Raw genomic sequence first — 23,232 nt, 5'->3', positions numbered from 1 at the left:
CCTGTCTGTACTGATGGTTCTGGTTCAGTGCCATGATTTTCATTGGTTCTCTGCATTCGCAGCTCCCAGACAGCAGGGCTGGCTCATCAGAACCCAACAGGGTGAAATCATTCCCCGCTTTGTGCTTTCCATGAGCTTGCTGACATCGCCTGTGAGGGACATGCAGGTGCACTAAATAATCTCCAGAGCCTTTGAGAATGATCAGAAAGACCCCAGAACAAACTGGGTGCTTCTTAGCTGGTACAGGAACCTCGAGGAGGAGATAACAGCAGAGAAATGCTCTGATCCTGCACTCCTCACTCAGGCAAAACTCCCATTCACTTTAGTGGGTATTGTGCCCAAACAAGGACTTCAGTAACAGGCTCTAAGTCCTTGTACAGTATAAGGAGGCTTTACCAAGTCGGGGCGGTGAACTACACAGGCAAATTTGGGTTGAGATTGCCTGTGTAAGGACTGCAGGACTGGGGCCTTTCTTTGTTACTTTTGATTCTTCTCTTCTATTTCCACCTTCAATATTTCAGAGCATGAGAGAATTCATGGGCTGGTTTGGCCTTATCAACAGAGAGAGGTGTGCTTACGTGATTGGGAGAGGGCTGGTGACGTGATGGCAGATCTGCTTTATAGCCCTGGTACGCTGCTGTGCACCTGTTCCTGCCCTGAAAGCCCCAGACGGGTTCTTTGGCTGCCCTACGGCCAGATGGCGAGCGCCCTGCTCCTGCTGCTGCTGCTCTCCCTCGCCTCAGCCCGGTCGTTTTCTCACCAGCGAGGCCTCATCTTCAATTTGGTAAGAGGAGGCTGGGAAATGCAGAGTTGGCCTGGGCCCGATCCCACGTGCGCTTCAGGGAGGGAAAATCTCTTTGAGCGGCGGGGAATTAGCTGCCCTGCAGATTTGCAGGCTGTGGCTCAGAATATCCCGCTGCTTTCTTTTGGTGTTCAGTCAGATTCCTTGGGAATTTCCTGTGCTGGAGGAGAGAGGTTTTCAAAGGCATCTGTTGCAGCTTAGTACTTCATTTCAATTGATTTCCTTCATTCTAATGACTTTATGGGCGTTTCTGTGGCCCCTCCCCCTGCTCGTATGGGAATAATTTACAACCTCGGATGGATTAATTCTAACTGCCTCACTCCCCATGGGGCAGGGAATGATCATTCTCCCAATTTTATGGATGGGGAAACCGAGGCACAGAGCGATTAACGGCCTGCTTTGCAGTGGTGTCAAACAATCCCATCGCCCATTGAAGCCAAGGGGAGGGGAAGGAGCTCAGCATCTCTGAAAATCAGACCATTGCTAAGTGTCATGGCCAGAAAGGAAGCTTATGGCAGAGCCAGAACGGAGGTTTCTGGTGTCCCGGTCCAGGGCTTTAGCCATATGTCAGTTGCCACACATTGTCTTAACCACAAGCCAATTCACTGGGATTGTGACATAAAAGGTGATGGAGCCAGTCAGAATGTGTAACTCGAACCAAGCCCTGGAAACCACAGCCAGGGCCTTCGTGGGATTCAGGGTGAAGAGGGGGGAACGTCAGATTCTCGGACTAGGACACTGGGGCTGGGACACGCAGCCTTCTGGGCACATCCCAGCAATGGCAGATTTCGTGTGTGTGGAAGTGTGCACAATGGACTCACTTTTGGGGGTGGATTCTGCTATTCTTACTCATGATTTATTCAGGGCAAACTCCTATACACCTCCCTGGCAGTCTTACTGAAGAAAAACTTCAGGATTTGGCCTACAGCGAATTGGATGAAATAAAACTTCATTTAGGGGTGTGTGTGTGTGTGTGTGTGTGTGTGTCCATGCACGCCATAGGTGACTGGCCACCTCAGACAAGGTCCACTTGGTGTGTACGTGCCTATAAATACACACTCCGCACCGAGATATACTCATAAGAAACCACCCAGAGCAATTTTTTTTCACAGTCATTTCATTCCAAGTGGGACTCATGTTCTCTGCCAGCGGAGACTCGCCACAGCAGAGCTGGCTGGAGGCAGGGCCCGGCGTGCAGGTGACAGAGGGCAGCTGCAAGGTGTGGCTCCCCGTCTGTGATAGGAAGAGGCACAGGGAGACGGACCTTAGCTCTAGGATCCTTGGGGGTCCATGCGTCGGCTCTCACTGTGCGTTCCTTCCAGGACAACGGGGAGCTGTGTCTGCAAAGTGCTCAGTGCAAGAGCAGCTGTTGCCACAAGACTGGCGTGTTAAGCCTGGCTCGTTGTGCGAACCGAGCAGCCGAGAATCAGGAGTGTTCCCCCAAGGTACGTGGCCCGCTAGCTCTGGCTCATGCTCCCACAGATGTGCCTTGTCCTTCCTCCTTAAGCAGCGGGTAAAGCAGCTGAGATCCGGATGTGCAGGCAGCTGATAGAGACCCACGTTTGCAAATTGTTTGTGAGTAACAACTATGGGAAGAGGCAAAGCTCCAGCAGCTCGAGGATCCCGGTCCAAACACCTTTGTGGTCCCTTTTCTGTGACATGCCGCTAGTCCCTAGTGCTCTTTCTCCTTGTGCCACCCCCTCGAAAGTTCTTGGGTGCCCTCAACACCTTCCGTGCAGCCAGGGCTGGATTTTCAAGGCAGGTCCCTCCCACTCTGGGGACACCTCTTCTCCAAGGTAGCCCCCATTCCCCCTCTAGTAACAGCTGCTTTCTGAAGGAAGGCTGCCTGGCTCCCTTGCCCTCTTGGCAGGCGCTTACCTGGTCATGGCGCCCAGCAGCCCCTCTGCGGGGCCTTCCTAATGCCCCACTCAAAGCCTGGGCAACTCTAGGGCTTCCCATTTAACTGCCTCCGGCAGTGGTGTCCTAGCCCCAGATGTGTCTGATGATTTGTTTCCAGACTGTGCTGTACGATTGCACAGGAAGGCCCGATCCCTGCCCAGAGAGCTCAGGCTGGACGGACAAAGAGTACGGAACAGGGTAATACCACCTCCGGGTCAATACATGGAGGTATCAGTGTAACTGGGCCTGCTGGGCAACAGCGGATTTAGAATGTGGGACCCTCACAGCTAAAATCACGACACTTGGCTGCTTGAGCTAAAGGACCACATTTCCTACCTGGAACTCTTGTATGGACCAGCCAGTAGAGGGTGACAAAGACCCACACTGCATGAGGTGCGTTACTAGACACCGTCTCACCCCATTGGCCACTCCCCTTGCCGTTATGAGCTGGCTGGTTGTTTGCAGGCATCATGGCGGAGGTGGGATTTGAATGCAGGGAGGGCTTTGTGGAGCTGCTCAGGAAGGGTGTCCCACAGCAGAGAGCTGGTTGTAGGAGAAGCAGACTGGTTTGCTGAGGCCTTGCTGGTAGACGAGAGGAGGTGCTGGGCATGCTGCAATGTGCCGTACTATTACCCAGACCTTTGTGTCCCCTGCAGAGCATCTATGGGGTTTACTTCAAGTGTCCCTGTGAGAATGGCTTAACCTGCGAGGCCGATAAGAGCATCGTGGGATCCATCACCAACACCAACTACGGCATCTGCCAGGATCCTGGGAGCTCGTCCAAGTAAAATGGAGTAACAGCATAGGAAATGTTCCCATGCACGTGCCCCACAGCTGCCCCCCCCCACGCATGCGCCCCACAGCCGTACCCCTTCCCACGCACGTGCCCCACAGCCGTCACCGGTTCCCACTCATGCGCCCCTCCTCTCCACCATATCTACTGTATACACCAGGCACCTCTTCCCATGCTCCTTTCCCCACACCTCTCACTCCACCACATACAGATACCTGCCTTGTTACATACTTATCCCCATACCCGCTTCTATCCAACCCACACACTGATCCCTTCTGCTGTCACCAACACCTGCACCCATCCCTCCACTCCGATCCACACCACACACATACACACCTACACTCAGTTCTGCTGGAGTAACGCACAGGGATCCTGAATGACATTTGATTATCGGGTGTCCCTCTGTGCTGGGTCTAACAATTCAGAACACCCTTCCCGTATCTGGGTGAAACAAGAACGCATCAGTTCAATACCCTCCAAGAGCCATTATTGTCTCTCCCCCAACCCCCAAAAATAACTACCTGCCTCTATCGCGTGCTGTATCTTCAGCTGACAATTTGCAAAAGGGGCTGCAGTCCCCTTCCTGGTGCCCCCTCCTGAATCCCATTCTTCATAAGCCGTGCCGTCCTCACCCAGCCTTGGCCCTGACTTCCCACTGATTACATCATTGTCTCTCTTTCTGCAATAACTGACTGGCTTCTCCATGGTGCTGCAGCAATTCCTGTGCCCATCCATGTCACCCTAACCGCATCCAGCTGGGGATGGAGGAGCGGGGGGAGGAAGGAGTTCTTGTTGGACTTTCCAGTAAAACTTTTCTTCTCCTGGGGTAACATGAGATCAGGCATCGTTCCCCACCTCCTCCAGTTAATGCAGAGGTAGCAAGGCCGGGACCTGTTCCAGGGACCAAGATACAGGGAGCAAGGGGTCTGTAGCAGGTGGGAAGGGAGAGGCTGGGTGGGAGGTAGGGTAGATGGGACTTCAGACCAACTCAAAGAAGGCTCATGCCTTGGGCAGAACAAGGTTGGAGAGGATTTCCTCTCTCTGGGTGAAATCCACCCCTGCGCATTGAGTATTTCAGGTGGTACAAAAGCCCTGGTCCAGGGTGAATTTATCTCCTAGACTGATGCTTGCTCAGTATTAGCGCTGGGCATATAACTGCGATCAGTACTGTAGCTGGTTAACTCAGCCAGTCATTCTCCCTGTGGACTACGCAGGGCAGATTGCAATTTCCTCAGATTGAGTCCATCACTGAAATCATTCAACTAGCAGCTTTCTTTGCTCTCCAGCCAGACCTCATCTCCCAGGATGCACCGTGGCCACGCGACTCCCACAATGCACTGCCTCTCCTCCCCCTAAGAGGACATCATGGTGCATTGTGGAAGACTGAGTCCAGTCAGGGAGCCTGGTCTACAGAGGTGAATGGGAGCATGAGGCACCCAAACTACAATTCCCATGAGGCACCACAGCAGCCTTTCAGAATTGAACCATTTTGGTTTTCAGCCAAAATACTTCAGACTTTGATTTTTATTTCTCTCCAAAAGTCAAATTTTTCAGCAGGGAAAACCCCCATTTTCTGACCAGCTCTATTCACACCACCTCCTAAGTGGTGTTACCAGAGAGCTCTATGTATGTGTATATAATCTGTAATTATGTGTAAATACTTAATAGATAAGGTGCCAATAGCGGGCAGAGTTCCTGGGTTTTGTCCACCCCTAGGCTGCCAGTTACAGCCCTGCATATGACCATCTTTGCCCTTCCTGACGCATCAGTGACACTTGTCATTGGCCAGCTGGGTCCATGCCTAGCAACCGGAACAGAGGGGTGCAGCCCAGAGCCAGGACTGGCTCTCCGTGTACTTGAAAGAGGAGCGAATTCTGCAGGAGACCCTCCGCCCCTGAGGCCTCTTCCTTTGGCAGGGAATAGGAGAAGGGGTCCAGGAGGCAGCTGGGCCCCAGGCCAATTAGAGCTTTGCTGGTGGGGCCTACCACCTTGCATTTGCCACAGGAGCTGTGGGGCAGGCAGCATGGCATGTGGGCATAACAGCCTCTCCCCAGTCTGCTTTGCTCAGCATTCGCCCCATACTAAGCCCTGGCTGTGACTCCGCTTTGAGCCCAAGCCCCACTTCCGTCCATGCACCAATCAGTCTGACTTGGGTCAGCCAGCATGCAGGCCTCAGCGCCTAGGACCCAGCTAGGGGATGGGTCAGAGCCCAAGTCTCACCATGACTCAGGCCCAAGCCCCTTCTGCAGCGTGGACACAGCTCGAGCCACAGACCCGAGTCAGAAGGTCTGCGTGGTGCAGTATGGCCGCGTTGGCAAAGCTGCGAGACCCGGATCGGACAATGACCTGTCCGGTTTTACAAGGCAGTGTGGATGCTCAAGTGTGGACTTGGAAACATCATATCCCCAAGCTCAGATCCCACCACTCTGGACATAGAGGCTTTGTCTGCCCTGAGGGTTTGCCCCGATTCCAGTCACCTTGTCGCAGTTTACACTTACCCCGGTTTCAAGCAGGGGTGAAGCCCCCCCGGTGCGAATAGCAGCTTTGCCTGTCTGTACTGGGGGGTTGCAGTGAGGGCTGGAATCAGGGCAAATCCCCAGCTTAGCTAAGGCCTGAATTTAGTTACCAAGGAGGGGTGCAGGGGATGTTTCCCAGGGGCTGCGGTGCTGTGCCAGGAGCCAGTGACATTGGGTTCTTCCTGGGGAAAGACAGAGACAGACGGCAACGGCCCCTCGCTCCTGAGCTCTTTTATTAGCCTCTGGTGATTCTTCTGGTCTGATCTGGTTCTACCCCATCCCCGCCGCGAGCCAGCTCAGGGGTTGTCGTCCTCATCGAAGTAGGAGCAGTCGATGCGCTGCCTGCTGAATTTGGCCTCCTCCTCCTTGCAGAGCTGGAGGCTCAGGATGACCTTGCAGGCCTGGATCTGCACCTCCTCCTCCGGGTGGATGATGAGGGAGAGCAGGCGGTCGGCCAGGTGGGAGTCCTCTCCGAACAGCGCCTCGTGGAGGGACAGCTCGTTGTACTCCCAGTGCACCGACTGGTACTGCGGGGTCAGGCGCCCCTCGCTCAGCTTCTCCACGAACACCAACATCTCATAGAGCAGGTTGCCGGGCAGCGAGGCGTGGAAGAGGTTCAGGAAGTCGGGGTGCACCTGGGGGCCCACAGAAGGTACTGCTATGGGCTGAGTTCATCTCCGCCTCCCCCATACATGTTTCCCCCCCATGGCTCTGCCAGGTGGGAATGTGGGAGGGAGGGTGGACGATCCCTCCCCAAAGGCAATGCACAGGGTCCCGAGGATCTGGGGGGGATTCTGATCTAGCCAGGGCCGTAGATTTCTGCTCATCCTTGCCAGCCTCGAAAGAAGGAGCAACAACAGCAGTTTCTCTGCGCTTGAGCCAGACCCCTGAACCCTGCCCAATGAGTGTGGAGCGTTCTCAGGTGCTGGCTTTCTGCTCCTGCTGGGCCTGAAATGCTTCGAGATCAGCCTCTTGGGGGATCCCAGACCCACCAGCCTCTTGATGGAGAAGGATGGGGCAGGAAAGTTAAGGAGGCGTATATGAACCTCAGCTACCGGGAGCGGTTCAGTTCCAGGGCCTGGAGCAGAGAGTGGGGGGGAGCAGGCACGCAAGGGGGGGCAGGGGGAGAGCACTTTGCTGCCCCGCCCCACGTTAACGCTCAGCGTTTCCAGGCGCAGGGAACCAGGGAGAGCGTGTTTTCTTTCGGTGGGTTGGGTTTTTGTCCAAATCAGCAACTGCATCCAAACCAGTGCCAATTTGAATCAGAACTTCCAAGGGCATTCAGCCTGGCGCACAGCCCCAGCGGGGAAACGTCAGCCTGGGCAGCTGAAGTTTGGCAAAGTCATAAGCAACTGGGTCTTATAAGGGGAAAATGCCAGGCACAGCCTGTGCCACCTATAATATAGGACTCCAGATGCCCCCGGCCTTGTCTCCTCTGTGCTCCCTGCTCTCCTCTGCCCCGGGCCCGGCTCTTCAAGACACTCCCAGCCCTGCTAGCAGGCTGTCCCTTACCTGGCAGTTCATGATGTCATACAGAAGGTCTTCTTTCTGGGCCAGGTTGCTCAGGAGCTTGAGCACCTGCACCTAAGGAAACAGGGCAGGGTGTCTGAGCACATGACTCAGGGAGGGGAACGCCACTCCAGGCCCCGTCGCTGCTGAAGCAAAGGTCAGTGTCCAGCAGAAGCCACTGAAGGGAATGAGGTGGGAGAACTCACAGCTGCTCACTTCAGCCCCAGCCTCACCCAGCAGGGGGCACCGTAGGGCATGGGCCTAAGATCAGTGGCTGTGGGGGAGCTCCCAGCTACTCCAGTCCCAGCCTCACCCAGCAGGAGGCGCTGTAGGGAATGGGGTAGGAGCACTGACTATGGGGTGCTCCTGGCTACTCCAGTCCCAAGCTCTCCCAGCAGAGGGCACTGTAGGGCATGGAGCAGGAGCGCTGGCTGTAGGAGAACAAGACCAGCCTAGTGGTCTGAGCTCAGGATTGGGAGCCCATGTCTCCTGCAGTCCAAGCTGAGCTGGGACAGGGACACACGGTGTGGGTTTAGACAAGTCCCAGTTTCCCATCTGTAAATCCGGTCTGAGGGGTGAGGCGAGTGGAGTTAATTAGTTGGTGCTTGTAAAGCACATGGAGGACCAGTCCTGTGTACTACTGGGAGTGTGGCAGAGTCGCCCAGCAGCCCCCTTAGGGAACAGCTCGAGGGCAGGGTGTGGAAGAAGCTCACGTGGCCTCCTGTCCCGGACAGGGATTCCCCATCCGTCATGGTGCAGGAGCTCCTGGCTGGAAGGAGAAGGAATGCCCCCATTTCTATACCTGGGTCAAAGTGCTCCCCGTCTGCAGGATCTCCATCAAGGAGGGTATAATCCGTCTCAGGAGCGGGTGGGTGTGATCCGGCAAGGGCAAGCCGTTCAGCAGCCTCAGGCCAGCAATGTGCAGCTCCGTGTCCCAGATGGTGATGACCAGCTCCAGGATCTTGGGCACAAACTCCTGCACGGAAAGACAGAGCGGCCCCATGGCAGGTCACCCGACTCCAAAGGCCTGGGGCAAGTGCAGCCCCCTAGCCATGCCCTCCAAGGGTGCCTGCTACTGGACTTTGTGTGACTCGAAAGAAGGACCCCCACACGTTTCCCTTCAGAGAGAAAGATCAGGGCAGGCAGGGAACCGATACAGCCGACCCCAGAGGCAAAGGGCTGAGGGGTAACATTGGAGCCAAAGGAGTCCAGACATATTGAGTGAGAGTCAGAGAGGGGAGCAAATACCTGGATTTTAATTTTAAACTTCCGGATACCAGCAAACGCCTTGAGGGCATTTAATGCCTGGATTTTGATGCCTTTATCTTTGTCGTCCAAGGCTGAGGCCACCTGTCTGATGTCCTCATAGGTACAGGCTGAGGCCTGGAGAAGTAAGATACAGACATGGGTAGAGCTGAATTAGAACACATGCAGGGGCATCTCACTTCTGAGTCATTATTTGTGCTCCTAAATGTAGGTACTGGGGGGGCCAGGAGCCATATAAGTACCTGGGGGAGGGGAGCCAACGGAGCTTCCTTTCCAATCAATTTGCCAATGGGGTGACTAGGCAGTGAGCTGCTGAGCCCAGGCAGAGCCCCACCAAGCCCAGGGCTGGAGCCCTGTTGCTGTCTCTTAAAGCCGGCCATGTTCCAGCCAGGGGACCAACCCTGCCATGTGAGGGCCACCGTTTACAGGGGTGAGGGACAAGAATAGGATTAACTCTGCCCCCGTGTCTGTTCCATCCCATCTCTCCCACTGAACCACACCAGCAAGGACCCAGAGGCCCCCGCAGTGCGCGATGTCCCATGTCTACCGCCCTCCTGGGGCACTTGGTCTATTTAATTTTGTACAACAGATCTAGCAACCGTTTTCGCCCAGCCCCACTAGCTTGTCCCATTCCCTCTGCTCTGCTGTGGTGCTCGCGTTACATTAAGAGGCCTGCACCACCCCTTCAGCCGCTCCACCTCAACCTGCTGTCTGTGGCCTGCAGTGGGGAGTGAGGTGTCTGAAGGCGCCCCGGGCTTTTCTCTGAGCTGGGCCAGTGCAGCCACTGGGAATAGCTAGGAGGCTCGGTACATGCACAGACACAAGGTCGTTGAAGCTGAGGGAATTCTGAGCACAGACCGGGGGGGTGCTGGTTTCCAACAGGGTCTTCCCAGAGTTAGAGAAACGACGTGATAAGAAACCGGCCTCTCTCTGTTAATAAACATGAGAGCGGGGATCTAACCAAATCCTCAGCCCCTTCAAACTCATGCAGTCCAGAGCCAGGCTTTACAGCCTGGGCCCATCTCTCGTTAAACAGCGTCTCACCTGCTTGGCCCCATCAGGGCGAGATTCTTTGGCATCATGGAACAGCAAGCAGAGTCCCCTGAAAACTCATTGAGCCTGTGATGCCAGCTGAGGTCAGAGCCTGGCTCGGGAGTTGCACCCCGGTCCTTCTCTCTGCCTTCCACCTTTCCCCCCGCCCCAGAATCTCTCTTCCCCCCGCACCCAGCAGGTTTGGAAGGAGTTCTGATTGGAAGGACCAGCCTGCCTTTGCTCTCACCTCTGACTCCAGCAGGTAAACGCAGCGGGTGATGCTGTGTAATATCATGCTCTTGGCGTAATCGTCCTGCTTCTGGTTCAGGGAAACCAGGAGCCTCCGCAGCTCTCCGGAATCTTTCACACCAAAATTCCCAGGCTCTATGGCGAGTCCTAGGAACAATCACCCGGCAATAAGTCACCAGCGCGGCGCGGAGGGCACGGCACAGGGAGCAGAGTTCACCCCCTGGCAGCTGGCGTGATGCCACCCAGCCTGCAAGCTGAGCTCCAAGAGGAGAGCAGCCAGGGGAGGCTTTTAATTACATAAGGCAGCGTGCCTCGGTTTCCCCATCTGTAAAATGGGGATAACGATACTGTCCTCCTTTGTAAAGCACTGTGAGATCTACTGAGGAGGGTGTTATTATTCTGAGACAGACAGAGACATTTCCTTGCTCAGCTCTGGGGCCACGTGTGACAAAGCCCAAACCCAGACAAGGCCAAGGGGTCTGGTTTGCCAGAAGCTTTGCCGTGGTTCATGGACCTTTCAGGCAACTTCAGCTGAGTTCCTCATGAACTCCCCTCGCTCCCCAGGATTTAGCATCTCTCCCAGACTCTGCAATATGCTGTGCTCCCGGCTGAGTTTTGCTCTGAGTTTTCAGGCTGGCTCTGGGGGTGCAAAGACCACACGAGCCAGACCCAATAAACCAAAGGTTCGCTGACCCCAAATTAACTGAAACTGAAGCGTCCCACAGGCTGTGGGCCCAGCTGGGCGGAGAGGGCGAGCAGGCGTCCCTGTTCACCTGGACCATCCCTGTCTCCCATCCCTTTCAATGGGAACGGGGATTTTGTCCCTTTTCCACCAAGCCCCTGAGCAGTTTGATCATCTAACGGGGAAAGGAAGGATTCCAGGAGAGAGCCACGTGTGCAGGGCACCAGGCTGGCATGTAGAAGGGGTGAGGGGAGTTTATACCATGAGTTCAAGGCAAACAATCCAGCCATTCAGAACAGTACTCAGTCATGTGTCCTGTTGGGGAGCTTGACCCAGGGCCCTGATCCAGTTCTCCATCCCAGCTCCCCAGACTGAGACACTGTGCCCACCGCCTCTCCGTGAGTGGGGCTGTTCTAACCTGTCGCGGCACTAGGGGTACCCCTGCCGCGATGGGTCGGAGCATGCACCGGTGGATGGGAGTTGGACAGCAATAGCTCACCACAGCCCAGTGCAGAGGTTTAGCATTACGGCAGGGAGAGGAGAGCCTAACACAGCAGCCGGCGAAGCCTGGAGAGCCGGCGCTGGCACCGGTACCGGCACTGCCCTCTGCAAGGGGATGACACAAAGATCCTCCTACAAACCCCCGAGGGCCAGCAGTTTGGGAATAGCCGCATGCTGCAGGTTTTGCAGATTGGTCAGATAGCCTAGAGCGGCAGGTTGGCATCAGGCCATAGGATCACACTGGCAAAACTCCAGCGAGGCTGCTGTAGACGGGCAATCCTGTACCAGCCACCTAGGTTACCTGGGAGAGGGGTCCCCCTGCTGGCAGTGAGGGAATGACACTTTCAGGGAGGGGAGAGAGAGAGATGGGCTTTGACCTTTAACGAGGCCTCACTCAAAATTAGGGCAATAAACAAACCAGACAAGCAAAATAACCCAGTGCAATTTAGAATCATGACAATAACAACACAGAGGTGACAGAACAAATGTTCCGCAGCCCGGACTGTTCTAATCAACACTCCCACGGCGCGTGCCTTCAGTAAAAACGTTGATTGTACATAATCGTGACGCTAGCTGACCCTTTAAAACTTCCATTCGCCCTCCTTTCGCTAGCAAGCTAACGCTAAGGGCCTCAGGCTCCCCTGATGAGAGGGGGCAAGTACACCTCTCCCCCTATATAACGCTGTCCTCGGGAACCAAAAAATCTTACTGCGTTATAGGTGAAACCACATTATATCGAACTTGCTTTGATCTGCCGGAGGGCGCAGTCCCGCCCCCCCGGAGTGCTGCTTTACCGCGTTATATCCGAATTTGTATTATATCGGGTCGCGTTATATCGGGTCAGAGGTGTATCATTACGAGAGAGGGGCCTGGGCTGCAAAGTTAGCTCTGGATCCGAACTCCCCAGAGGTTGTTTGAATCCAGGATTTTGGCTTGACTCATCTCCAATAGATGGGGAAACTGAGGCACAGAGAGGTGAAGTGACTTGCCCAAGGTCGGCCAGCAGCAGAGCTGGGATTAGAACACAGGGGCGCCTGTTTGCTCAAGTTCCCCTCGAGGCCACACCAGCAAGCACTACAGGAGGCTCACGGGGTATCAGCGACAAGAGTAACTTCTCCTTGAGGGCCTGATCCCTTCTGCTAGCCCAATGGGCCGAGCCCTCCCGCCGGGGCGAGCTGCTGTGAACGGCGCCTGTGAACGGCGCTGCACCAAGATCTCCTGGAAGCAGGCGGCTGCTCCCACTACTCACTGGCTATGCTGACAGGCTCCAGGCTGAAGGGGGGGCTGTTCAGTCCTGCTCGGATGGTCTTGTAGAGCAGGTAGATGGCCCCGGCTCCCGTGGCCACACTGAGCATGTTTTTACGGGTACACATCTCTAAATACTCCATCTTCTTGCCTCGCTGCCTGCCGGCATCTGAGGGAAACACCAAGAACCCACTGGGGGGGGCGGAAGGGGCTGTGCTCTAGAACCGGAACTCCCAGGGGCCCAGAACAGTGGCTTCAGATAGGCCCCCAGCTGGAAATACTCAGCTGCTCATCACATGGTTTGTGATGTCACTAGATTCCATCATGGCATCTGTGGCACATCTGCCCCGGGTGTGTTTCCTACTGGCTTGGGGAGGAGGTGGGAGGAAGGACTCCTGGGTTCTGTTCCTAGCTCAGACGGTGTCAGCTTGGGCAAATCCCTTCCCCTCATCTGTGAAATGGGGACAATGATACTCCCTTTCCCTGGTAAAGTGCTTTGAGATCCACGCATGACAAGTGCTGGGAAAGGGCCAGCGCGGGACGGTACAATGACTAGGAATTGGCCAAGTCTAGTTTTAAATGTCTCAACCAATAGGGCTCCCATCTCTTCCTTTGGGAGACTATTCCACAGTTCTCACCATCAGGAGGTTTTCTGATGTCAGCCTCAATGGTCCCTTGCCTCGGTTGGTCCCTTCGCTCCTAGAGACACCTCCCTTTACCAGGATTAAACTATCCCTCCTCTCCCTGATGTATGAACCCGTCAACTGTTTGGAGCAGGAAGGGGCTCTCACCTCAGCCACCCCAGATCCAAACACCTGCAGGCTCTGGTGAAGTTCAGATCCGCAGCAGGGTCAGGATCCAAATTCTGCAGCTATCAACTTTCTCTGTTGTGAGTCTAACCGGCCCCTGGATCCAGCTGTGGATCTGAACGCTTGTCGCTGAGTGGTGGACTGTTCTCCCATTCCCCCTCCCTTCCCACCTCGGTCACGGGCGGGGTGATGGAGCGCTCGGCCCGTGCGATCGAAACCTTGCACTGTTTGCTGGGGATGCAGCCGCAGGGGTTTGTTTGTTTGCCAGTGAGGGGGTGGGGGGTTGCTGCTTCGGGGTGGGAGTCAATCACCAGTGTCTTTTAAAGCATGGTGCTCTGGCCCCTGTGTGACTGTCTAGCACCCCTGACAGGATGCCAGAAGTGCTTGGAGGGAGGAGAGCAAGGCCTTCTAGACTGTTCTTTCTGGAGAGCCTGGGGGGCCAAGGTGCGTGTGATCTATGAAAGGGGGGCAGTGTTGCCTAGAGCGTCGAGTACTGGACTGGGACTCAGGAAAGCTGGGTTCTGTTCCTGACTCTGTCGCTGGCCCATTGCAGCATGCCGTGCCTCGGTTTCCTCAGTTGTAAAATGGGATAGTGCTACTGCCCGCCTTTGTAGAGTGCTTTGAGATCTGTAGATGAAAAGCACCGTATTGCAGCAAGGTATTAGTGCAGTCACTGGGAGCCAGCACCTGTGTGATGAGAGTGTAACTCTGCTACTGCCCCAGCTCCATCTCTCTAAAGGGGGTGCGGGATTGGGAGCGTCTGGGACGCGCTCCTTGAACCCAAGGGCCCCAGCCGGCTCTTGCTGCTGGATCCCTTGAGGCAGATCCAGCATACGCCATTGGAGGGCAGCAAAGTCCTGGAGATGGCCAGACGGTTTCCACCAGCCTCCCCACCATCCAGCCTCCGAGGGATCCTCCCCGGCAAAGGCACCATTTCCATAGCGTGCTGGACCAAGCGGGTGGGCTGGAAGAAGACACCCTTTTGTGCTCCCTCCGAGCTCCCTGCCTGCTGCACAGAAGGCTGCGGCTCACCCAAACTCTCCCACCAAACCCGCCTCTTACTGCAGATGCTCCAAGTGTTTCCAAACACTCTCCCCACCCCTACCCCCAATCTCACCCCCGGAGCTTCCCAGAAACAGGAAGGTGCCGCCTGGATCGGTGCTGGGCCACTCCACCTGCCCCAGTGTGGCCCGGGGGTGCTATGGTCCCTCAGGTGAGAGGTTACACCCACGTCTTGACCCCTGGCTGCTCTGTGCCACAACAGCGGTGTGGGTGTTAATCTCGGTGCCCTGAGCAAACCCCAGCTTGGGTCATGCTCGGCCTCTCCAGGTTCTCCCGAGAACTGGGGGCAGGATTCTTCCCTTCCTGTCTCAAACTGTTCGGGAAGGTGGTAGTGCCCTGTCAAACGGCTGTCCTGTCCTACTCCAGAGGTGGCCGCATTTCAGCGGCGGGGGACGTGAGCTGGCATATTAGGGCTGTCCCTCGGTCCCCTGGCACCCCGCTGCCGGCTGGAATGTGAACGGCTCAGCTGTGTGCCACAGGCCCTGTTCTGCAGACTCTAGTGGGGATTCTGCGGTGGCTGGGGGCTCAGCCCTGCACAGCAGGAGTGTATGGGGGGGCAGGGGAGCATGTGGGAATGGGGGCGCTGAGAGATCTGGTCCCAGCGCCAAACACATTCAGGATTTTACAGCTCGGACCTATATTTACTGGTGAGGCTGCAGCTTTATTTTGGCAGCTTCTGCTGTGGTAAATATTGGTTTAAACCGAAAACCAGTCGCCTGACTCCGGGAGCCTTAACAAATGCAGGAAGGGGCCCTGGCGAGTGAGGTGCTGGGGAGCTCTCAGAGCAGGGGGACACCCTGGCGGGGCAGGCACACAGGCATCAAGGAGGGCAGAGCCTGGCAGAGCGGGGTGCTGGGGCGGGGACCCAGGCGAGTCACACCCAGCATGCAGGGGGCCTGAGTGTCCAGCCTGGCCCACGGGGGCATCGCTGGCGCTCGTGCAGAAATGGATGCGCTAGGCTTTGGGCATGAGAAGCAACAGGTGATGAGGCAGGGGCAGGAGATCAGCTGATCAAGCAGGGGGCTTCTTTTCTCAGCTCTACTCCGCTAGCAAAGTAGGGGCAGACACAAAGCAGTGGGGTGAGGAGCAGGGGTGGGGGCTGAGGGACAGGAGCTGCCCGAGGGAGACCTAAGTCCATGGGGTTTGCATTTAGTTCTGAGCCTGGCAGGGGCATGGTCTCTTCTCAATTGCAGGAGCAGGTCCAGCTCCCCTGGCAGTTCTGTCTCCTGCACACGTGAGCCTCCCCATGTCTGAGGAATGGAGCTGTGACTTGTAGGCCATGGTTGTGGAGGACGGCGAGCTCTCTGGTATCGAGGGCCAGCCCCAGGCAGCGCTTTGCCAGTCAGGACAGAGACCTGGCCCCGTCCCGTGGGAGGCAGCGCAGGGAGCGGAGCAGCAGGGTTGCGTGCTTGCGGTGACCTGTGTTATTAGGCAGATGGACGTTCTGTACCGGCTGGAGCTTTCTCAGGGCGATGACTTCATCCCTAGGTGTACGAGTTGCCGTAATGACGCCGGGAGGCTCCCAGCGACGTGACTCTGCTAGGATGAGACATGCCCGCACACATACACCCCATCCATGCCTGCCCAGTCACATCCATGTGAACCCAGCACCCAGCCCCGCCCCGCACACCCGTGGGCACCGACACGCCCGGCTCTGAGGCAGGAACCCGGTTCCACGGCGGCTGCAGCCCGAGGGCATGGCAGGGGCAGGGGGTGCCCACAGGCTGCCTTTCCCCGGCCTGCCCGCCCAGCCCCACCGTCAGTGAGCTGTTTATGCTTCTGAAAACACACACACACACACACACACACACGCACGCCGAGGCCTCGCGCTCCCTTCCGCTGAGTGGCTCCCTAAAGACTTTTCGATCTGTCTCTCTGTCTTCCTTCCCCTCCCCCTCGCCGGGCTGTTTTTAATGCCGAGGGTACAGGATGTTCTGTTCTCTCTCTCACTCTCTCTCGCCCCCCCCCCCTTCCTGTTGGGCTTGTGGCCTTCACCTTTTTTAACTCTTTAAGGAGAGGGGCTGTGCTTGCCCTCCCCAGGTTGAACAGCTGATGGCTCCCGCAGCCCACAGCAAACTCCCGCTGCCAGCCAGAGGCTCTGTTTGCTTTGATGGGAGGGGGGGAGCTGGGCAGTAAGCAGCCTGGGGTTTATTATGATCAAGAAGGGTATTTTCCCCCCTCTCCGTGGTGTAAATTCCCTCCCAGTTGCCCAGCGCCTGTGCTTGCTACGCTCCAAGGCTTGGATGGCAGGGCAAGGGGAGGGGACGGCCTGGCCGGATGGAGACAGGGGCCATTGGGCGAGAACTAGCTTGAGCCTGGGAAAATCCCTGCTGGAGCCAGGCGCGCCTTTTCCCCAGACAGGGTCTCTCGGCCCTGGGATTTATAAGCTGGATTCGTCTCCAGAGTGTCGATCAGGAGAGGCTGTGGGCGGCTCAGCCCCTCTGAAAATCTGGCCTGTGTCTAAAGCTGGGCAGCCAGACGCTGAGCCAGACGCTTTTGAAAAAACTTTGGCCTAAGTGGCCTGGCCAAGGTCACACAGCAAGTCAATGCCAGAGTCAAATAGAACCCAGGAGTCCTGGCTCCTCCTCCTGTGTTCTCTCCATCCCCACGACCCCGCTGTCTTTGCAGTAGGCAGCACTGGTCACATCAGCTCTTTTGTTTTCCCAAAATCTATAGATTGGGCTTGATTCCCCCCTCACTCACCCTGGTGTAAATCGGGAGTAACTCCACCGGGCCAGATTCCCCCCTTACTCACCTGGTGTAAAATCAGGAGTAACTCCACCGGGCCTGATTCCCCCCTCACTCACCTGGTGTAAATCAGGAGTAACCCCACTGAAGTCAATGGGGTAAAAACTCCATTGTTAACTCTGGGATAAAGCAAGTGGGAGTGAGTGGCGAATCAGGCCAATTGACTTTGTAATGCATGTGTGGGCTGGGTACCACTAACTTCCACTTGTTCCAAACACACCCTTCTTTCCAGAATTACTAATGTCCCTCACAGATTCATAGATTCCAAGGCTAGAAGGGACCACTGTGATCCTCTAGTCTGACTGCCTGAATAACACAGACCATGGGACTTGGCTCTATTAATTCCTGCTTCCAGTCCAATAGCAGTGGTTGAACTAGAGCGGATCTTTGAGGAAAAGTATCTGATTACTCTAATGTGGGTGCACAACCGGTTGAAAGACCGTACTCCGAGAGTCGTTATCAATGGTTTGCTGCCAAGTTGGGAGCGTGTATCTTGTGGGGTCCCACAGGGATCTGTCCTGAGTCCGGAACTATTCAATATTTTCATTAATGACTTGGAGAATGGAGTGAAGAGGATGCTTATAAAATTTGCAGATGACACCACGCTGGGAGGGGTTGCAAGCACTTTGCAGGACAGGTTTAAAATTCAAAATGACCTTGACAAATTGGAGAATTGGTCTGAATCCAACAAGATGAAATTTAGTAAAGACAAGTGCAAAGTACTTCACTTAGGAAGGCAACATCAAATGTACAGCTACACAATGGGGAATAACTGACTAGGGGGCAGTACTGCTGAAAAGGATCTGGAGGTGGTAGTGGATCACAAGCTGAATATGAGTCGTCAATGTGATGCAGCTGCAAAAAAGGCTAATATGATTCTGGGGTGCATTAACAGGAGTGTTGTATGTAAGACACAGGAGGTAATTGTCCCACAAACACCTGTCAGGGATGGTCTAGGTTTACTTGGTCCTGCCTCAGTGCAGGGGGATGCAGGGCCGGTGCTACCATTAAGGCAAACTAGGCAGTTGCCTAGGGCGCCAAGATTTGGGGACGCCAAAAAGCGGTGCCCCCAATTTTTTTTACAGCGTTCCTACGCCCCCCTCCCCAAGCGTGCGGTCGCCGCTCCACTTCTCCCGCCTCCCAGGCTTGCAGCGCCAATCAGCTGTTTGGTGCCGCAAGCCTGGGAGGGGAGGAGAATTAGAGCGGGGGTGGAGTGCTCAGGGAGGAGGCAGAGCAGAGGTGAGCTGGGGTGGGGAGCTGCCACACGGCTCCCCGGGCCGGGGGGGTGGAGAGCTGCCGCGGGGGTGCCTCAGGGCTGGGGGGGGAGGAGCTGCCGCAGGGCTCCCCACCCCAGCTCACCTCTGCTATGCCCCCTCCCCGAGCACGCCGTTGCTGCTCCACTTCTCCCGCCTCCCAGGCTTGCGGCGCCAATCAGCTATTTGGTGCCGCAAGCCTGGGAGGGGAGGAGAATTAGAGCAGGGGCGGCGTGCTCAGGGAGGAGGCAGATCAGAGGTGAGCTGGGGTGGGGAGCTGCCGCACGGCTCCCCGGGGAGGGGGGAGCTGCCGCGGGGTGGGGGGCGCCTCAGGGCGGGGGAGGGGCGGGGAGCTGCCGCAGGGTTGGGGGGGAGGGGCGCAAGGTGGAAGTTTAGCCTAGGGCGTGAAATTTCCTTGCACTGGCCCTGGGGGGATGGACTTGATATCTTCTCAAGGTCCCTTCCAGCCTTGCATTTCTATGATCCTGTGGTTTGTCTGGGAAGACTGTGATGTGCAAGCAGTGTGATCTTTATATACTTCTGGGAATGTTTACTGATGATACATATGAATCTAGAATGGGCCGGCTAAAGGACATTTAGGTGTGGCCAGAAATTGTACAAACCAAACGCAATGGCTAATTAAAGCACTTTCTTTCCCCCCCCTCCCCAATTACCAATTGACACTGACTAACAAAACAGCTCAATCTTGCACCATGCCGCACTATAAATGTTATATAGCACCTTCCACCATGACTAATCATGCTGTGATTAATGATGGGCTGCTGAATGGGTGTTTGGTCCACAGCTGGCTTGGATCTGGGCTCCTAGCACTTGGATTCAAGGATGCAAAAGCTTGATTGACTTGACCAAATAGTAGAAATCTGGTGAGATTTTTTTTTTAAAGGAATCTTCCATTGTCTGTAGGTCAATATCACCCAAGAGATGTTTGGCTCCATCTAGTCTGGAAAGTAGGGTCCCTTGGGGCTTCAGATTAAAACCAGAACACCAGGGGGGTGAGGGTGGATCTGATGATCTCTCCCTCTCCCCTCCATTCCCTCTAAATTGAAAGGGACTCACATTACAGGTTCCAGTTGTGGTCTCTCTCAAGTTAGATCATAGATCAAGTTGTGATGTCCCCCAGGGCTGTCTCTGAGCCACCTTAGTTCTGAAATTCTCCCTCCCAAATCACACACTTATTTTGCTGAATTTCGGCAATGGCTACATTTAAACCAGTGCACCGGCACCACTTCAGCATAGACACTACCTATGCTGATGGGAGGGGTTCTCCTGTCACTCTAGTTAATCTGCCTCCCTGAGAGGCAGTAGCTATGTCAACAGAAGAATTTTTTTGTTGACCTAGAGCTGGCTACACCGGGGATTAGATTAGTTTACCTATCTATATTGCTCAGGGGCATGGATTTTTCACACTCCTGAGCAATGTAGCCAGGTCAACTTAACTTTTTAGTGTAGACCAGGCCTTCAAAGCCACAAAGTAGTAATCCTCTCCTGATTCTCCAAACCCTTCCATCCTAGAATCCCAAAACCATTTAGGAGGGCCTGTCTACACACGAAAGTTAATTTGGATTAAGGTAGGGTATGAATTTAAAATACAGTAGCCATTCCGGAGTAACTCCAAGTGGGGATGATCTAAATCCAAGCGGATTAAGCAAAACCAGAACAAGGCCCACATGGATATGGCCGTATTCAAGAATAACGCCATCGGTAGACGAGCCCTAAGCAACAGGCAAGTGTGACGGGATGGGGCCAGGGGGTGAAGTGAGTTGCCCAAGGTCACGCAGGTTGCTGTGGCAAAGATGGAATCAGAGCCCAGGAGCCTTATTTCCAGGCAGTGCCTTGGGGTAGATGAGATGTGTGCTACCTCTTCTGAACCAGATCTATACCCCAAACGGTCTCTGAGTGTGCCCCGTCAAGTCGGCCTTGTGTGTGTGTGTGTGTGTGTGTGTGAGAGAGAGAGAGAAGGGAGATGGAGGGAAGATCTCTTTGTGGGGGCTCCTGCTCCCTGTCCTTCAGGAACCTCCCGTCAGCCCAGCCATGGCAGCTGGCAGAGAATCAGAGGGGAGATAGCAGAACTGGCCGCCTTGATCCACAGCAGCTGTTCCCAACTCCCTTCCTCTCAGTGTGCTGTATGGCAGCTCCCTCGCAATGAGAATTGTAACCCTTTGCCCCTGGATAGCATCGCCCGTCTGAGGGGCTTTATCCCCCTCACACGAGGTAGGTCAGCATCAGCCCTGTTCATAATGGGGAATCTGAGGCACCAAGGGGCAGTGAGTTGCCCAAGGTCAAACAACTGGTCCTTCCCACTCTTCCACTAGAACCCTGGAGTCCTGACTCCCAGCCGCATGTGACTGGCCTGGGTGACTGGAACAGGCTGCTGCTTGCTAACAGCTAAGGGAACTGTGGCAGCAGTGGGTGGGGGAGGGGTCTGTGCTCTTGGTGCTGAATGCCTGGGGTCTGATCCCTGCAGCTGCCTGTCGTATTGATCTGTACCACCATCCAGGAGATGAGATCGGTGGGTGAACCGGAGCTGGAGAGCTCATCACTGCAGTCATAGGGACTGTTGGTGTGTGTGACCCACCCAGCTGCTGGGTAAGAGCATGAGTTGACTTCACTGCGTGTTTGCAGTCAAGGCTCTCTGGGGGCGCGGGAGAGCAGGCATAAGCCACTGTCAGGTAAACGATCAGCTGCATTCTGCACTCACGGAAACTGTCAAGAGCTTCTCAAAGGATCCCGAAGTAGAGGCGATTGGCTATTGATATGTTGTTCCAATACTGAACTCCATAAAACACTGCCATCTTTAGGAATTTGGCTTTAGGCTGTGGAAAGCCTGTCTGGCTGCAGAATTTTGGGCTGAAAAAAGCACCAGACCTTCTTTGTGAATGGGCTTTGGGGAGGGGAAAAGGGGAGATGGTGCCCAACTCTGGACTAGGATCAGTCAGAGACCAGGTGAGTGCCGAGTCAGGGAGCGGGGCCGTTAACATTTGCCGGTAGTTCTCTCATCTCCGGGCTTGTTGGTGGTGTGTGCTTGCTGTATCCGGGAGTAATTAAAGGGTTTGGTAGCACAGGAGGCTAATGTGACCTAGAACAAGTTAGAACAAACAAAAGCCCAGGCGTTGCTAGCTGGGCCCGATCCTGCTCATGCTGGGGCCAACGGGAACCTTGCTGCGGATTCCAGTGGGAGCCAAATTGAGCCGAGAATCCCCTGTGAAAAGTTGGGCTACGCACGCAAAGAGCATGGGTGTCACGCGCTGCGTCTCAGGAGAGGCCGCTGGCTGGGATTTAGGCATCTTTGGACGTCCCCCATCCTCTCAATCCTAGAGAAATCTGCAGCATGGAAGCTGCCAGGCACTCATCCTGCAGCTCTGCAGGGGAAGATCATTCCCCATTGCTGGCACATTCCTGTGGACACAGAGTCCTAGCCGGGGCCGCGGGATAGTACACCAAGCACAGCAGCTGGCCTTGAGGAGGGGCGGGCGGGCAGAGGGAGTGTGTGCCTGGAGCAGCTGATGCCAGATGGAGCTGCTCAAGGAAATGGATTTCTCTGCAAAATGAAGATCCGTGTTCTCCAGGTGTCTCTGTTTTTGGCCTCTGAGTGGCCCTGGCCCCACGGTACTCGAGGACTGAGACAGAGATGATTGTGTCACCATAAGACATTTAGGTGTTTCATCGTGACTTTGCAGCAGGCAGTGTTGTCTAGCCCAGTGGTTAGAGCAAAGGACTGGGGTCTCCTTGGTTCTTGTCCCAACTGTGCCGGTGAGCGTGTGGGTTAATTTACTGGGTGTTGCACCAAAGAACACGCTTCTGCCACGGGACTCCAGTCCCTTCAGGGCTTTAACTTTATTCCTTCAAGAATAAAAGGGTTTAACAGAAGTTCTGCATCTCAATCATGGTCCTTCCCCTGACCTGGCGTCTTCTGCAGGAGCCTGTCTACTCCCTGCCGCTCTTGTGGTTCTTCCTACCCTCCCTGCAGGCTTATGCTGCACAGGCCAACTGCCTACCTTGGAGGTGCCTATGGCTCTTCCCCTTGGCCCACGGACTCCTGCAGGAACCTCCTGACTCCCTGCAGCTCTCAGTCACTCATGTTCTATCACAGGAGAACCACCCTGTTGGTCTCCTGTTTCCGGGCTCCCATTGTCTGAGCGGGGAACGTTCCTTTATATGCTCACACGGCTCAGTATATCGACGTTGCAAATTAAGGTGTAACTGTCGCACAGGAATCCCCCTGGTGTGGGTTACAATAGTAGTGGAGACGTGGCAGCGTAGACTTCAACACAGACAGGCTGCCCCAGTACAAGCCTGCTGGGGGCCCTGGTTGTGTATTCAAGTTGCTAGCACATCAGTGCACGTCGCTTCTTTCCAACTATTGCTGTCCCTCCAGCCTCACTCCTTTTTCCTCACCCCTCCAGCCTTCCCTCAGCCCTGGGTGCACGCTCCAGCCCCCTGCATTTCCCATCGCCCTGCTCTTCGCCTCTCACGCCTCACCCAATGCTTCAAGCTCTTCACTCCCTGTCCCATCCTTCATCACATCTCGCTGAGCCTTCCCCAGCCCCCCAGCCCATCTCAGTCACCCCCCATATTTCATTATCCCCCCCACATGCGAGGAGGACTCAGGTCCGTGCTTACTCCTCTGCTCAGATCCATCTGCAATTTGAAACCTCAGACTGCAGTGTTGGGTGACCCCTCTGACCTCTGTCTGCCACAGCTCCTTCCAGCCCAGACGCATCAGGAACCCATTAAATGTCCCACCGGCTCCTTGCTTCCGCCGAGGGCAAACGGGGAAGCCTTGCATGGCACCCACCCTGCAAGCTCCCAGCGCGTCCCTCAGTGAGCAAGCAAACCCTCCCTTGA

At 55.4% G+C, this 23,232-nt stretch overlaps 2 protein-coding genes across 2 annotated transcripts; one reads left to right on the top strand and one right to left on the bottom strand.

The window, feature by feature from the left end:
- The first annotated feature begins 604 nt into the window (after positions 1-604).
- Positions 605-3,489, top strand: CLPS (colipase). The gene is made up of 3 exons (XM_065404262.1): positions 605-784; positions 2,125-2,247; positions 3,358-3,489. The coding sequence occupies exons 1-3, from the start codon at positions 605-607 to the stop codon at positions 3,487-3,489; spliced, it is 435 nt and encodes a 144-aa protein (XP_065260334.1).
- A 2,817-nt stretch (positions 3,490-6,306) lies between these two features.
- ARMC12 (armadillo repeat containing 12) lies at positions 6,307-12,637 on the bottom strand. Its single transcript, XM_065404338.1, has 6 exons — positions 12,499-12,637; positions 10,065-10,213; positions 8,768-8,902; positions 8,322-8,495; positions 7,523-7,594; positions 6,307-6,645 (listed from the first exon to the last, which is right to left on the bottom strand). Exons 1-6 carry the CDS (start codon positions 12,635-12,637, stop codon positions 6,307-6,309), a joined length of 1,008 nt encoding a protein of 335 aa, XP_065260410.1.
- Between the last annotated feature and the right edge of the window lie 10,595 nt (positions 12,638-23,232).

Source organism: Emys orbicularis, chromosome 4 (genome assembly GCF_028017835.1).
Source record: "Emys orbicularis isolate rEmyOrb1 chromosome 4, rEmyOrb1.hap1, whole genome shotgun sequence".
Lineage (NCBI taxonomy): Eukaryota > Metazoa > Chordata > Testudines > Emydidae > Emys > Emys orbicularis.
This window is presented reverse-complemented; position numbering and strand designations above follow the sequence as displayed.